This window comes from Sinohyriopsis cumingii, chromosome 3 (genome assembly GCF_028554795.1).
Source record: "Sinohyriopsis cumingii isolate HCF-2022 chromosome 3, ASM2855479v2, whole genome shotgun sequence".
Taxonomy (NCBI): domain Eukaryota; kingdom Metazoa; phylum Mollusca; class Bivalvia; order Unionida; family Unionidae; genus Sinohyriopsis; species Sinohyriopsis cumingii.
The window spans coordinates 47844906-47861923 of NC_142963.1; the positions used below are offsets into that span (position 1 = coordinate 47844906).

At 41.0% G+C, this 17018-nt stretch overlaps 1 protein-coding gene across 1 annotated transcript in view; it reads right to left on the reverse strand.

The window, feature by feature from the left end:
• LOC149802808 (protocadherin gamma-A10-like) overlaps positions 1-16572 on the reverse strand; it is an 81046-nt gene extending 64474 nt beyond the window's left edge. Inside the window, exon 1 of the mRNA XM_089951316.1 lies at positions 16416-16572. Coding sequence (XP_089807442.1) covers positions 16416-16458 — 43 coding nt within the window. The 5' untranslated portion in view covers positions 16459-16572. The remainder of the gene's footprint in view (positions 1-16415) is intronic.
• Between the last annotated feature and the right edge of the window lie 446 nt (positions 16573-17018).

The window sequence follows — 17018 nt, forward strand, 5'->3', positions numbered from 1 at the left end:
AATCGGCGTACAGCCTCTTGCGAGAAAGTCAAGGCGATTCCATCGTGTTTGTGGAAGGCATTCCTAAAGAAGACGACGGCATCGTCTCTGACTCCCGTCAAACCCATTTGGTCATTTTCGACGACATGTTAGGAGAAGACGAAGAAGAAATTAAATTGTGGTTCACGCGCAAAGGGCATCACCGTAATGCCAGTGTCATTTACATCACCCAAAATTTGTTTCAACAAAGTAAAGCCCATCGCACCATCAGTCTCAATGCGCATTACGTGGTCTTGTTTAAAAGCCCTCGAGATAAATCGCAAGTGCAAGTCTTAGCCAAACAGTTAGGAACGCCTTGGCTGACTCAGGCGTACGACGATGCCACTCAAACGCCACACGCCTATTTACTCGTCGATTTGAAACCTACGACCCCCGAGGATTTGCGATTTCGTACCCACTTGTTTCACCACTGGTGCCAAGACGGAGGGCCTGTCCTGTACACGTCTCCGTCCTCGACTTCATTTCACTCCCCATGAAAAAATCTATAAAAACCTCAGACCCTTTTTCGTCTGTCTCACACAGTGTGAACATGACGTCCCTTCAGTCGCATCTTCCCGTCAAATTGATTCGTGCCTTGTATGGCATCAGTCGAGAAAAAGATCCACAAACACGAGCTCGTGTCTTAGAAGCTAGTCTCAAAGAAGTCTTACGATGGTTCACGGTGACGGCACGTCAATTACTCCAAGGAATCATTCAGATTCCTCATCAAACCCAACGCTTTTTCGATCGAAACAAAGTCGCTTTGGTCCAACTGGCCGATCCCCGCATCGACACTCAAACCAAAAAACAAATCATTTTGAAACCTGGAGGGAGCGGTACTCTAGGAGGGGTCATCATTCGCTCACTCTTAAGATGGGATCCTAATGCCCCCAAAGTTATCCCTAAGACAAAAGTCCAACGAAGCCCCAAGAAGAAAAAGACCAAGTCCCCAAAGAGAAGAACTTCTCCAGTGGCGGGACCCTCCTCTTACCAGACACCACCCCGGAAAAAGAAAAGAAGCCCCCAGAAAAAGAAACAGAGAAAAAGTCCTCAGAAAAAGAAAAGTCCACAGAAGAAAACTAGTCGCAAGAGAGGCACTGCGGCCAGGACGCAGCCTTACACTCGCAAACCACGACCTGCCACGGCAGTGACTGCGTCTCCAGCATCCTCACGTTCATCCACTTCTCCGTTGATGACACCCAGAACTGAAGAGTACTTGGAGACGTTGATTACACCAAGAACATCTCCGTTGATGACCCCCAAAAGAACTTCCCCAGTGGCAGGACCTTCCAATTTAGTGGCAGTGGCTGCTGCTCACAAAGTACCTTCTCCCAAAATCAAAGTCCAAGAAAGATCGGGCATGTTACAAAGTTTACTGGATTTGTCCAAGCAAGAACTGGCTCGATTTAGTCCGTTGCGTACCCCTGCACGACGTGTCATGCCTGTCATGAAGTTGATACGCCGTAAAGACAATCAGTGGCGACGCGTTCCAGTATAAAAAAGGCCTGTGACCAAGTAGGGTATCAGTGTTCTTTTGGTGCTCCTGAAGACTCAAAGATGTCACCCTCCAGAAAACCCCAAGGAAAGAAAAGGAAAGGACTGCCACCACGTTTAGCCAAACATGGGGACATGTTATCTGTCCTGTCCAAAGCTTCTCCACCCCTACGAAAAAAACTCATTCAAACGGCCTCCAAAGAGGTCATCGATACCGTGTGCGAATGTTGTTTGAACGTTTTGAAAGGCACGATCCCTTTGTCCAAACACCAGAAACAATGCTTAGGCAAACATCGTCACGTTCTTCGCCAAATGGTTCAAAAGAAAATTCCCATTCGTCAAAAAAAGAAGATGTTGGTCCAACGTGGAGGCATTTTACCTCTCTTGTTAGGCCCCATACTGAAAGGAGTCTTGGGAACCATGTTGGGAGGACTGATGGGAGCCAGATAAAAAGGCCTTCGAAAGTCCCAAGATCTCAGAATCGACCGCTGACAACCCCATGGAAGGACGAAAACTAGCTTTAGTGCCTTACAAACGATGGATGGAATACCATCGGTGGCAAGAACAACGCACCCCGCATTTACCTCCCAATCCCAATTTGAGCGAGATGTCCCAGTTACAACACGAATTGCAGTCCTTGATGGATCGCCAAGATTTGTCCGAAACAGAAAAATCGCAAAAGTACGGTCAACTCTTGCAACGACTGCAACTCTTTCACCAGAAAGCTTTAGACGAAACAGCTTTACCCACTCTGAAAGATTTTAAGACCTTGATGAAAAGTCCAGCACCATCATCATCATCATTACCACCACCAATACCATCCCCAAGGGTCACCAGAGATGCTACCCCACAAAGACCTGAGGAAGAAGAGATGCACGAAGTGTTTCAAACACCGTCAGCAGCTCCCATTTCGAGTAAGATTGCAGCATCCTTGTTGACCCCGTCCCCCACACCCCAACGAGAAGAAATGAAAGCTTGGGTTAAAAAGATGATGTCCACACCTCCTTCGACAGAAGTGAAAAAGAAAGAAGGGAAACCAGAAGTGAAAAAAGAAAAGAAAACCAAAGCCATTCCATTGCCACCTCCACCACTACCTTCGACTTCTACTCCCGTAGCCCATCGGACACGTAAATCTGTTTCCAAACCACCCTTTCGACCCACCCAAAGTAGCATCACCGAAGAGTGGGTGACTTATTAACACAAAAATGGAAAAACTCTTAGCCAGCATTTACTACGATCCCTCGCATCCTGCAGGTTACGCAGGAGTTCAAAAATTGTATCGTGCTGCCAAAACTCGACTGAAAAGTCTCCGTTTACCTCAAGTGCAACGATGGTTACAAGAACAAGCTACCTACACTTTACACAAACCCATTCGACGCAAGTTTGCCAGAAGTCGCACCCGAGTGGAAGGCATCGATCATCAATGGCAAGCCGATTTAGCCGATGTCTCTCATTTGGCCAGCTACAATCGTGGCTACAAATATTTGTTCTGTGTCATCGACGTCTTTTCCAAATTTGCCTGGGTCGTGCCCTTGACTTCCAAATCGAGCAGCGAGTTAGTGCGAGCCCTGCAACGGGTGTTGAAACAAAGCGGTCGTCACCCTCTTCGATGGCAAACGGACAAAGGCACCGAATTTCTGAACCAAGCTTTCCAAAAAGAATTAAAGAAACGTGACATTCATTTTTTTACCACCGAGAATCCCGAAACCAAAGCCAGCATCGTGGAACGTTTTCAACGCACTTTGAAAGAACGCATGTGGAAATATTTTACGCATCACCACACTCTGAAGTACATCGACATCTTACCGCACCTGGTGCAAGCGTACAACCAATCTTACCATCGAAGCATCGGACGTGCCCCGCAAGACGTGACTCCCGACAACGAAGTGCTGGTGTTCGAGCGCCTGTTCGGTACGTCCCCGACGAGGGCTGTCCCCAAGAAAAGTGGAGAGTTGACCGTAGGAGATTGGGTGCGCATTGGCAAAACCAAACGCACTTTCGACAAAGGTTACTTACCTAACTGGACGACCGAACTGTTTCGCGTCACTGGACGAGTACATGGCCGTCATCCTGCCGTCTATAAATTGGAAGACATGAACGGAGAAGTACTCAAAGGAACGTTTTATTTGCCCGAGTTACAACGTGTCACCAAAAAAGAAGACGACGTGTACGACATCGAAAGCATTCTCGAACGCAGAACCCGTAAAGTGGGCAAACGACGTGTCAAAGAAGTCAAAGTACGTTGGAAAGGATATCCACCCAGTTTCGATTCTTGGATCGACGCTTCGCAAGTCATCGACTATAAAAAGAAGAAGTGACCATCATGCCCTTTCACACATCAGACGCAGCTACGTCGACCAGTCCTTCTTCCCCTAGTTCTTCTGTGCAAGATTTACAAAAACAACCCTTGTGGGTGTGGTGTGGAGAACGTGTGCCTAAAACGCAAATCGTCTTTTTCTGCCAAATCTTCGTGGTGTATTGTGTCATCGGGGCAGCCATCGCCAATTTGAGTTTGCAACAAGGAGACAAACAATTGTGGACCATTTTATTGAGCAGTTGCATCGGTTACCTGCTTCCCAATCCCTCCCTGAAATTCTCCTCAAACGGGAACGTTGTGTCCAGTGCCAGTGTCAGTGCCAGTCACCACTCCAACAACCACAACCAGAACCCCATTTTGGGCGGAGACACGCCTCTGACGTCCAGTAATATCCCCTCGGACAGCCACAGAACTCTAGAATTATGAGTCACCAAAACCAATTTTACTTAACCTTACCCAGTGACAGTTCCATGGAGGTGTTTCCCGACAACACGTTGTGCTGTTACACGGCCAAATTACCTCAAGCCATCCCCTTAGATCACGAAGCCCATTGGGAAGTGGCTTTAGTAGAAATGATTCACCCGACCCAAGTCTTCAATGTCCTTCCCAATCAAAATACTTTTACGGTGGAAGTTTATGACGAGCCATTGCAACAATGGATGGATACCAATAGCAAATATAAGCATAAAATCCCTAACACAAAAAATCCAAAGTGGACCGACTATCACTTGTTCGTTCCCCCAGGTTATTATTTTAGTGGCCAACATTTGGTCAACACCATAGCCACCAGGTTTAATGGTGTGTTTGGGAAAGCTTTTGACATTGTCAAGAACAAAAGTGTCACCCTAGAATACCACAAAACAGCTCGTCGCTTCCTGATGAAATTTCCTGAGGGGGATAAAATCATGGGTTTCTATTTCTGTGATGAATTGTTTGACATGTTGGGTGGTAACATGAAGATGAGGAAGAAAATAGAACAAGAAAAAAAGGAATTATCAGTCATTTACAACAACGAGTCTTTTGGCCAGTATTTTCATACCCCAGTAGAACTGAACCAAGGACTGAATTTGATGTTCGTGTACTCCGATGTGGTGGAATACAACGTGGTGGGACACACCTCCGTACCGTTACTGCGTGTCATTCCTTTCAAAGTGGATTCTGCCACGAACGCTGACGAGGAAGGTGGAAACACTTATCACGTCCACCGCGAATTTGTCCATCCTCACTATTTGCCGGTCAGCAAGTCGTATTTGGACACGGTCAACATTACTATAAAAGGAGATTTGGGACAAAACATTCCATTCACCAAAGGAAAAGTCACGGTGAAACTCCATTTTCGAAAACGGTTCTCTCACGATTCATAAGTAAGTCATGTATCCAGTGTACCGAGGGGTTGCTCGACAGCGAGGACACGGTTTAGGAGACATGTTAAAATCGGCCTTTCGTTCGGTGGCCCCGGTGTTGAAACCGATGGTGACACGCGGATTGCACGCCTTGAAAGATGCGGCACTGACGCAAGGCAAAGAATTTCTCCAAAATGTCATCATCGACAAACAAAACCCTAAAGAAGCCTTCATGAGGGCAGGCAAAAATGTCTTGCTGCAAACGGGCAAAGACATTTTAGGCCAACGAGAAACACCTATAAATGCCCTGCACGCTACCGAGTCAGGCATTCAGCAAGGACAAGGCAGAAACAGACGACGCAGAAAACACCCTTTCACCAGACTTCAAGCGAAAAAGGCCAAGAAAAGAAGAACCGTTCGAGACTTAGACGTTTTCGATTATTGAGAAAGAGAAAAAAATGATGCACCGAGAGTCTTGCGCTTGTTCCAAGACGGAACTGGATCTGTTTGCCATGCCCCCCACCATGATGACGATGCAAGAATCCCAGTGGGTGGAATTTCATCCCGTCTCCTCATTGACCGATTCTGCTCCCATCGAGTTTGAAATCAAAGGACAGCCCGAAGATTACATCGATCTGAATAGCAGTTACCTATACTTGAAAGTCAAAGTAACCGAAGCGAACAACGATCCCATAGGCAATGATGATGCAGTAGCTCCCGTCAACAATTTCATGCATTCCTTGTTTAGCGAGGTGGACTTGTACTTGAATAACAAACTAGTCAGCAGCAGCATGGATACATACCCTTACCGTGCCTACCTGGAAAATCTCTTGACGTACGGAATAAATGCTAAGGACAGTCATCTGGATGCTTGCGTGGTATGGAGACCTGACCCAGCGACTAAGTTCAACACTATTGTACTTGCTGCGGATGCTTCACATTCAAAGGGATTTGTAGACCGACGAGCGAAAATTGCACTAAGTCGTAGTTTAGAACTGATGGATCGCTTGCATTTGGACATGTGGTTGCAAGAAAAGTATTTGCTGAACGGGGTGGATGTCCGCCTGAGACTAAATCGTAGCAATGTCACTTTCAATTTGATGGCTGATCGTGATGCCACTTACAAAACCGTCATCCAAGAAGCCAGACTCTACGTGCGTCGTGTGGAAGTGTTACCTAAAGTGGGAAACGACATCAGTCAGACATTGAGCAGAACAACCGCCAAGTATCCGATCCGACGTGTGGAAGTGAAAACGTTCACCATTCCTACTGGACAGCGATCCATGATCCAAGATCATCTGTTCCAAGGACAGTTACCCAAACGTTTGATTGTTGGTATCGTCAAGAATTCAGCTTTCAACGGAGCCTACCATGAAAATCCTTTCAACTTTCATCATTACAATGTGTCCAAGATCGAAGTCAGTCGTGATGGCAAGACCTTGTGTACCCGGCCTTTCGAGCCTAACTTTACCCAGAACAATTACTTGAGATCGTACTTGTCCCTGTACGAAGCTACCGGACAGTTAGGAACCAACACCAGTCACGGTATTAAGTACGACGATTATACAGGAGGCTATGCTTTGTGGGCTTTCGATTTCACTCCTGACCAAGGCAGCGACGAGGGACATTTCCACCCTATAAAATCCGGCCAGATTCGTGTGGAACTTCAGTTTTCGACTGCTCTACCAGACACGGTGAACGTCATCCTGTATGCCGAATTCGATAATACCATAGAAATCAACAGTTTGAGAGAAGTCATTCTAGATTATTAGAAAGCCATGGAAGACTGTTATCCCTCTTTACCGAGTGAAGAAACTTTGGAGATGGAATGTAAGGAGACCGTGGAAGGAGAAGAAGATATCATGATGAAGTCGAGATGGCCAGAACAAGAAGCCCATTTAGTCTCCTGTTTTGCCAAACACTTGGTCGACAAAATAACAGAATTGATTAAGAAAAATTGCTATGGATGTCAAAACGATCATCCCAGTCAAATTCAACACGATAAATGCCTGATGTTGAGTCAAGAAGAAAAATTGGACGAGTATCTGGACGAAGCTTGGAGTCTCATCTCGAACAAAGACGTGTTGCACCAGTGGTATAAAGACTTGCGTGAACATTCTTGTCCACCATTAACCACTCAAGAGATCCATCGTATCGAAACTCTCCTGAATCAGAGTGAGGAAACAGAACGAATAACCGTTTATTCGTCAGACATTTTCAAGCAAAAAGTCAGGATCGAATTGACGACGTATTATTACCTGTGAAGAAGAAAAAAACACAAATCAATGGATACCTGGGAACTTTATTACCTTTTGAACCACAGTTCGTATACGGCTTCTTGGAATCCTGTCGTCTGTGCTAAAGATGAACTCCCTCATCGCAAACCTAAAGACCATCAAGCTTACGTGATCAACACGGACGACAGTCATCTTCCAGGAACCCACTGGGTAGCCGTCTACTTTCCTCAAGAAGGATGTGTGGAATATTTCGATTCGTACGGATTGCCCCCTTTGGAAGACGATATCATCGACTTTATGAGAAGAAATGCTCAAACCACCCGATTCAATAATGTGAAATTACAAGGCACAGATTCCTTGGTGTGTGGACAATATTGTGTGTATTTTCTGCATCATCGCAGCCTGGGCTATTCCTTAGAACATTTAGTGACTCATTTCGATCCTCGTTCTTCTGCTAGAAATGATGTGAAAGTAGACCGATGGTTTTGTGACCATTATGCTTATCTTTTGTCTCAAGCTAGGAAACGTAGTGTCCATCAATGGCCTAATGATTTCCAACAGTGGAAATCACAATTTCATTCACAACGTTGTCAGCCCTGTTCAAAGTAGTTAGTATTTGAAGAAAAAAATGTTTGTGATTAGAAAAAGGTTGTTAGATGTTATAGTGTTGGATTATTGTTAAAAATGTTAGAAATGTTGTTGTTTAGTGTTAAGTGATTTTTGAATAAAAAATGTTGTGTTTGGAAAAAAAATGCCTTTGTCTTTTGTTTAGCTATAAGAATGTTGGATTGATGCTCTTTCATTTCTTACTATCCCTCTCATGACACTCACTGAACGTTGCGACTCGAAAACCGTGTGGGGATGTTTTCCTTCACGTCCGCGCTTTGACTTTAAGAACCGGGGTTGTTCCCAGTCTAACCATCCATTGTCGACTCATCCTCCTAAGAAGATGTGCTCCAAACTAGCTAAGCTCAACGAAGCCTACGTGAATTTGCATAGGGTCAGACACAGTCTGATACCGAAGCCAGAAGAAATAGAGAATGTGAGAATGTTAAAAATCACTGAAGACCTAATAGAAGAGCTCTTCAGAGAAGAAGTGAACAGGGAAAAAGAAGAATGGACAGAGAAGTACAGACTTCAAAAACAGCAGCAACAACAAGAACAGCAGCAACAACAGCAGCAACCTGAACCTGACAGAGGCTTTGTCGATTGCCGTATCGACACCAAAGAGTTCTTCTTCTCTTTCCGAAGAAGCAGACCTATCGCCAGAAAGTCTATCCTCAGAGGACATCGCATTCTTAGAAACTAAAAAAAGAATGCCATAGCAAAACAAAAAAAACAGCCCTTTTCAGGGCTACCCAATACTCTAGAAAAGAAATAACTATTAATTTGCCAATGTGAGTAGGTAGAGTAGTGTGAAAATAAACACTAACTCTTTTATAAAAAATGTGAGGGTATGAGTTTGTGTGTTTGTGTTTGTAAGAGCTAAAAGTAAGTTGGTGTGGATAGTAGATTAAAATGATATCTTATCTTAGTGTTTGAGGTGTATATTTGGGATTAGATTGGATTGCTTTGAGTATGTGGATAGTCTATTGAAGTGATTTATAAAAAAATTTTACAATAGTGATGGGTAGCATAAAAAGTGAGTGAGTGTTTCTTTTAGGTCCGCGCGTTGTTGTTTTTTTTTGGTTCATGATCTAGGTAAGATGAATTTTATGTTATTAGGGGATGTTTTCCTTCACGTCCGCGCTTTCAGTATAAATTGAAAGTCGTTCGGCAGTCCAGTTACCCTTGTTGATTGATCAACACCAAAAAATGAACACGAGACTTGAGAAACTGTTGGAGCTTCATGTGCATCTGGAATATGCCAGGCGCATATTAAATGAACTGGCCGCGGAAGCCATTGTCGAGGAGGGAAGGATAAGAGAGGAGGAAAGAAGAAAAAAAGAAGAGGAGGAGAGAAGATATAAAGAAGAAGAAGAGGAAAGAAGATATAAAGAGGAGGAGAGAAGATACAAAGAAGAGGAGGAGGAAAAGGAGAGAAGAAAAAATTTCAGAATCCCAGAGAGCGAAAATTGGGATTCTGAAGCGACATATCCTGCCTCTGCTCTCTCCCCCCAAAAGGTAAAAAGTAACTGGGGGATAAGATGCGTATGTGGCGCCAGGCCTGGAAGGTGCCACCATTAACCAGGTGCCCATGAAGTTCCAAACAAAACAGCCCTTTTCAGGGCTACCCAATACTCTAGAAAAGAAATAACCATCAATTTGCCAATGTGTGTAGGTAGAGTAGTGTGATTATAAACACTAACTCTTGATTAATAGTGGAAGTGTAAGTGTTTGTGTGTTTGTGTTTGTAAATGATGAAGTAAGTTTGTGTGAATAGTAGATTATGGGTTTCTTTATTGTTTATTAGAGTATGTGGAGAGTATAGTTTGGGCTTGATTATATGAAATGAGAAAAGTGGGGATGTTTTCCTTCACGTCCGCGCGTTATTGGGTCATGATCTAGGTAAGATCCATTTTATGTTTTTTAGGGGGATGTTTTCCATCACGTCCGCGCTTTTTGTATAAGAACCCACAGTATTCGTGGTTCAAACCATTCTGCAAAGAATAAAAAAAGAAGATGGCTTCAAACCACCTTAACAAAATGGAAAAATTGCAAAACGTCATGGACAATTTAGGAATGTTTGAGCAAATGTTGGTTAACCTAAACGAGGATCACTACTCATATAGTCCCCATAGAGTGAAGATGGAGATAAACAATTTACGAAAAATGAAGGTAATCATCAGTGATCTGTTGAAAGAAATAAAGGAGGAAAAGGAGGATGAAGAGGAAAGGATAAGGATGAGAGAATGGAACGAAAAAATTGAAAAAGAAGAAGAAAATGAAAAGAGGAAGAAAGAAGAGGAGGAAGAGAAGAAGAAAGAAGAGGAGGAGAAGAAAAAAAAGAAAGAGAAGAAGAGTGTAGGAGATAAAATAAGAACTTGGTGGAGGAAAAGAAGAAATTAGAAGAAGAAGAAGAAGAAAACCCAAAGGCCCTTTTCAGGGCCAGCCATATTTCTCGAAAAGAGATAGTCTTTGAATTGCCTACCCCTTTTTTTTAAAAAAATATATAAAAATCCCATGTTCAATTTCCCTTGACGCTATAAAGGCCCACTTTAGTAAAAGCCCTTGACGCTATAAAGGCCCACCCTGTTTAATTTCCTTTGACGCTAAAGTGCCCCACGATTTTTTCTTTCTCCATGTTAATTTCCCTTGACGGTAATCTTACCCACGATTTTTCTCCATGTTAATTTTCCCTTGACGGTAATCTTGCCCAAGGGGTCTTGTAATGCTAATTCCCATTGACCGTAAAGTGCCCCCCTTCACTACTATCACACACCCATAGAAAATAATAGAGAAAACCTTGTTCCGCATCTCATATTACAATAAAATAGACGAATTTTAGACGCATATTTAAAAATCACAAGTTAATTAAAACACTATACATAAACCTGTACACAAGGAAACGTATTTATCAGATTTGCAGCAGAAATACATAAAATAGTAAAAGAACAATAAAGCAGCAGTCTCTACTTTAAACATACAAAACTATAGGAAGCGTATTATCGAAATCTTGAACTGTTCATGGAGTTGCTAAAGAAACTTGCAAAAGTACACGACTCGTTATTTCCAATCAACTACTCTGAGATAATCCCTGTAAACAACTGTGCTCGGCAAACAAATGGAGAATCTACGAAAGAGAAGATCAATAAAATACGTGCATATAAAAAGAAAATATGAAAATGAAAAACGATCAGTCATTTGCTTACATAATGATGCTCGATGAGGCCTTGGTCCTTGTGAGTTTGAAACATCAATGATAAAACTTACCCGAGCTATATGTACTGGAATTATAGTGTTATAACAACCCAAGTGACAAATGTATGGTCTCTACAACAAAACCTCTTTACCATTACAGTGATATAACGAAAGCTAAGGATATATTGTCAGTTCCATGTGAAAGGCTGACGAGTGAACTAAACAAGAAAGCCATCAAAATGCTGAACAAGGGTAAAGTTGTAGGTCTAGATGGAATACCTGCAGAACCACTAAAATCGGCCATCAACGCATCTATAAAAATACTGTACCAGTATTCGGGTAGGATCTGTGAAAATGAGGAATTATAAGAGAAATGGAAAGATGGCTTGATTGTTAAAATAGCAAAGGAAAACGCCCTTAGCGAATGTAACAACTGCCGAGGAATTATGCTTCTCTGCACGTCGGAAAGGTAACCAAAGGAATAATACTCTAAAGATTAGGCTCAGTTGTAGACAGCAGGCAGGATTATGACAATATAAATCATGTGTAGACCATATACAGACACTTAGAATCATCACAGAAAATCCTTTATGTGGAATTCTTCTATATAGGTCAATTGTATTGACTTTGAGAAAGCGTATGAGAGTCAGGATCGTGACTGTCTATGGGATATATAAATGCATTAAGAAATACCAGATAATGTTACTGCGTTACTCCACAACATATACCAGGTAACCAAGGGTCGAATGTTTCATATCAGGACCTTCAGATAGGTTTGACATAAGAATCGGAGTGAGACAAAGATGTTTGTTGTCACCATTTCTATTTATATCGGCAATCGATTGGATTATAAAAACCCACCAAAAATGGCTGGTGACATTCGTAAAATGAATAGGGAAACACCTGGTTGAATTGTGCTTCATAGATGACCTGAATCATCTCTCATATATGCACGACTAGATGCAAAAGAATTCTACTTATTTAAATGAACTAACAGAAGGAATAGGATTACTGATAAATAAATAGTAAACCAATGTAATGAAGACAAACTGCACATCAATCGCCTAACCAAGCTCAAAGAGAAGAGAATGGAAGAAATACATAACATTTTTTATCTGGGAAGCATTATGAATACAATGGGAGGTACAGAAGAGGGTATCAAGATCAGGATATGGAAAGCTAGAGTTGCTTTTGTAAGATTAAATACAATTTGGAAAACTGGAGAAATCAATATATTGAATTCTAACATAGTAATAGTGCCGCAGTACGATTTAAAAACGTCGAGTTACACAGAGTTTGATAGAAAAGGTGCAAAGTTTCACTAACAGGTACCTCATAATAATACTCGCCTTTTGGTGGCCTGAGACAATTAGCAACGAAACACTCTGGAAAAGAACAGTCATTAAAGAGATGGAAGTCCAGATTTGCAAGCGAAAGTGGAAATGTAAAGGACACGCACTTGGGAAACCAAGAAATGATATCACGAGACAATCACTGTGATGCAACACAAAGTGCAAAATGAAAAGACGAAAGCCATAAAGCGACTGGCGCAGAGAACTGGAACAGTAGATGAAGAGAGGGGGTTACAACTAGAGCGAGATTGCAAAGATGGCTGAAGACAGAGTGAAAAAGAGCGGAGGAGTCAGCGGCCTATGTTCCGTACGGGGTCGAAAAGCTTTTAATGGCGAATTAATAGCATACACTTTAACGATACAAGAGATAATTTTAAAGACAACATTTGTGACATCCTTCATATTAACTAAAACATTGTTTGGATTTTTTAATCGTAAACTCTCCGGCATTACATTACAGCATGTGTTTATTTAAGGCCAAAACTCCATTAATTCAAAACTGATAATGAATTTTAAAAGTTTGTCAAGGTCTCAAGAGACGTGTGATAAAACAATTACATTTTATATGTACAGATACTGTTAATTTAATTATGAGGTTCTAACATTTGCTGGTAAGAAAAGGTATCTTGTTGACAGTGTAAACGCATCACCTGACCATTTTTTAGGCTATAGCAACGCACAACTTTGCTGATAACTCCATGGGCACGTAACACTTGCTGATAGCAGCGTATCCGCATACGGCTTTTAAATACATCATCTAGTATTCTATCTCCACTGTTGTAAACGGGATCTGATAAAGTGAAATATGCCAACTCAAAAATGTGAGCGACATCACCAAAACCGGCATTAGTGTTAAAGGCATTCAATTAACTTGAAAAGAATTTAGACATACAGTGAGACTAATGGTGTCTCTAGAAGCATGTATAATGATATTACCAAATTGTGTTTTACCCAGTTGCCATTCAAATATGAAAAAAAAATCAGATATATCTAGGAAAAGGAAAAAATAAATCCTAATGAAGTATTTACTCATATAAATTGCGAATCCTCTCTGAGAGAGACTATAGTTTCCGAAAAGCCTGCAAGACACGCTGTTGAAACGAATAAAAACGAATGATTTCAAGAAACGTCCAAAACAACTAAACGAGGGGGAGAAGTTTAATTGATGAGACTATAAACTACCTTGTTACCTTACAGATCAACTAAATACAAGTATAATGTAAATAGCTAAACAGCCGCAGACTTACTGATAAAGTTGAATTTGAATAAATTTTATGAATCATATAAACTGTCTGAGCTAGAACAACTATTTCTAAACCTTGTTCAAAAAGCTGTTGAAACGTTCAAGCCACCAGAGAAAGTTAATGAGCTTGCTAGTGAAAAAAACAACCACCAAAACTGATGCCAACGTACACTGAGAAATATATGTACAGTAAAACAGATCATTACACCTAAAGTGAATGGCTGATACAAGAAAAGAAAGAAAAAAAAACTCTCTTTTGCGGTACATATCAGCAATAAAGACTGAAGAGTCAATACGGTTCAGTCGTCATTTCAAATGGATTGTTCGCTGCATAACTACAAGAACGTGTTACGTAAGTTTAAATTCTACGTTGCACTAGATTCTAATAGCGTTGTTTTTATTGACTACATCGCTCGACTCACAAAGCTATGTTTCAGATATGCATTATCCTAGATTTCAAAACTGCACCACCATGCAAGTTCACTTTCGAAGCGATTATGAAACTACTTGTGCATGTGGGTCTTAATCAGTTGGCTAAGAAGTACCATAATAATTACCAGTGGTTTGCTGCTTGATTCTTTCATAGTCTATTTACAAACTCAGACCAAATAATAACAGACAACATATAAACAGTATTTCCTCTTCGCAATATAGGCATTTAACAGCGTCATAATAACATGGCAGATTCTGGAGAGACTCGCTATTGCTTTCCAGTCATTTTTTTTTCTTCGTCTTTTTCGAGGTTTAATTCATTTAAATTGTGTATTTTGTTTTTGTAGCATCGTCTTCTTGCTACCTAGCGGTTGGTCTAGAATTTGCCATTTCATTAAATTGAAATCTGTTGAAGTGGTCAATCAAAGCGTCCGTATAGGACAAAGTCTGAAACGTGTACATGATCCGTTGTTAGTACATATCCATCTTAACCTGCCGCAGAAGATTGAACTTTTCTATCGGTTCATGAATCGTATTTCTCTTTGGGTACTTTCCAAAACATGTTGCGGTAGAATGTATGTTGTTGTGTCTTTGAATAATTTTAACACCTGTTGAGATAGATATGTACACTGATGTGTCTTTGAGTACTTTTCTAAACTTGTTGAGGTAGACTTGTACAATGATGTGTCTTTGGATACTTTTCAAAACTTGTTGCAGTAGAGATGTCCGTTGATGTGTCTTTGGGTACTTTTCTAAACTTTTTGCAGTACAGATGTACATTGATGTGTATAAAGGATGAGAGTATCTACTTCAATTCGACTGTACTTGAGGTGATTCAGTGACTACCGAGCTCAATTAGCGACCGGTTCGAAACCTATCATCGAATCTGCCTGGGTCGGACATCATGGTGTGTGCTTGGACATTGCACTTTATTCCAATTGCTTTGTCAATAAATAACCTATTTTTGTATTGATGTGCCATGAAACATAAAATCAACAAACAATAAATCGACTGAACTTGCTTACCTGCGTCTCCGTCTCCTGTTTTGAAATATTGTCTTCATAATTGTTGCGTTGACTGCATCACATGAACTGGTCGCAGCCGGCCCAAAAGCAAACTTCATTCATATTCACCTTCAACTCGAGACTGATTGATTGATTTGTATGCAACGGCACATCAAAACATGAAAAACATTTAGTTCAGTGGTAATGGGAGTAAAATGTCTTGTACTTTGCATACTAGTTCAACCAACCCAGGTTGTTCTGGGCAAAATTCAAACACGCTACCCACTGATTGCGAGTCAGCCATCATCATCTCTGAGTGACCACGACCAATTAATACTTCTGACGTCGGATTAATAATTGGCTGGACGTTAGCCAACACACGTCATAATTATTTTTATGTAACTTCCTGGGTTATCATAGTGTTGCATTTATCGTTTTGCTTTTGTTACATCTTTTTGGCAGGTGGGTGGATGGTGCGAAGGAAAATACTATTGTTCCACATTCCCATTATCATATTATTGTGAATGACCATAGTAAAATCCGTGAAAGTGCGATTGAAAATTATATCTAGCAAAACGAATCTGGAACACATATAAAACTATTGTGATTAGAAACCAAAGCTGTTGACTTGAGAAAGAAAGAACAACAATTCTTGAAGAGAGTCGCATCTATTCAGTTAAAAGATTGTAATCTTCGTAAACAATTCCTGAATGCACATTTGAGAGCTATAACTTTAATATTGAGAGTTAAGCTTTTGCGCAATTTTCTGAAGCTATGATATTTTGGTGTTGTGTCCCCTAAAACCATGTTTTGGGAGCTACAATATGAATATCCTCTGAAAATTTTGTTAATTGACATTATTGGTTTTGCTCACGAATTTTACTGAAAAGCTATATTTACGAAAAATGTATATTGTTGCTGCAGATTGTGCAATATATTTATAACAAGCTGTAACGTTGTCACTGAATATTACGTAAGTGAAAGCAAAGGTAATTTGAATTTACACAGATTCATGATATCCATACTCTCCATTTGGAGATAAGAGTTCCCGAACTGCATTCTTAATTCCCCCAGATATAATTTGGGTGTAAAGCATGACTTACTTTCCTTAGTTCATGAACACGTCCACTTGCAAAATGAACAGCAATTAACGACATTAAAAGTTGCAACTTACCATAGATGAAAGCAGTGAAAAGGGCTATGGAAAAGCTCTGCATTGTGGTCCTTTTGGAGAAAAGAAACTATCAAAACTGCCAACTTATCCAATCCTGTTCACAAATGCGTATATCTGATAACCTCTTATCTAAGGACTGGAGGCATGCAACCCAAGGTTATCACGGTCGCCGCAGTTATTGCACCTAACTATGCATAGACACAAAGTCATGTGAGCTAGTACTTAAAATATTGCGTAATGCTAATTTTACTACTGAGACTCGCACATGGAGGTTTGTGTGCACACGTATAACGTATTACTTCCATTTCTGACCCATAATAACTCCATCAACAAACAAACCTAGCATTATACGGAATAATTAATGCTCAAAATTTGGGGTTCATGTTATGACTTGTTGTGCCATTAGTTAGGCAAAATGTGTTTAAAGAAAATCTTTATTTCCTATATGCTTTGAGGTACGAAGTGAATGGGAAAGACATGGTAAAATTTCTTTCAAATCCACTGAGCAGTTTTAAAGTTATGGCCGGTAAAAAGTTCAAATATTTGGGATGATTGTCCAGTTTGCGAAAGTCAGCATGGTAAATAGAGCTGTGACGCCGATAC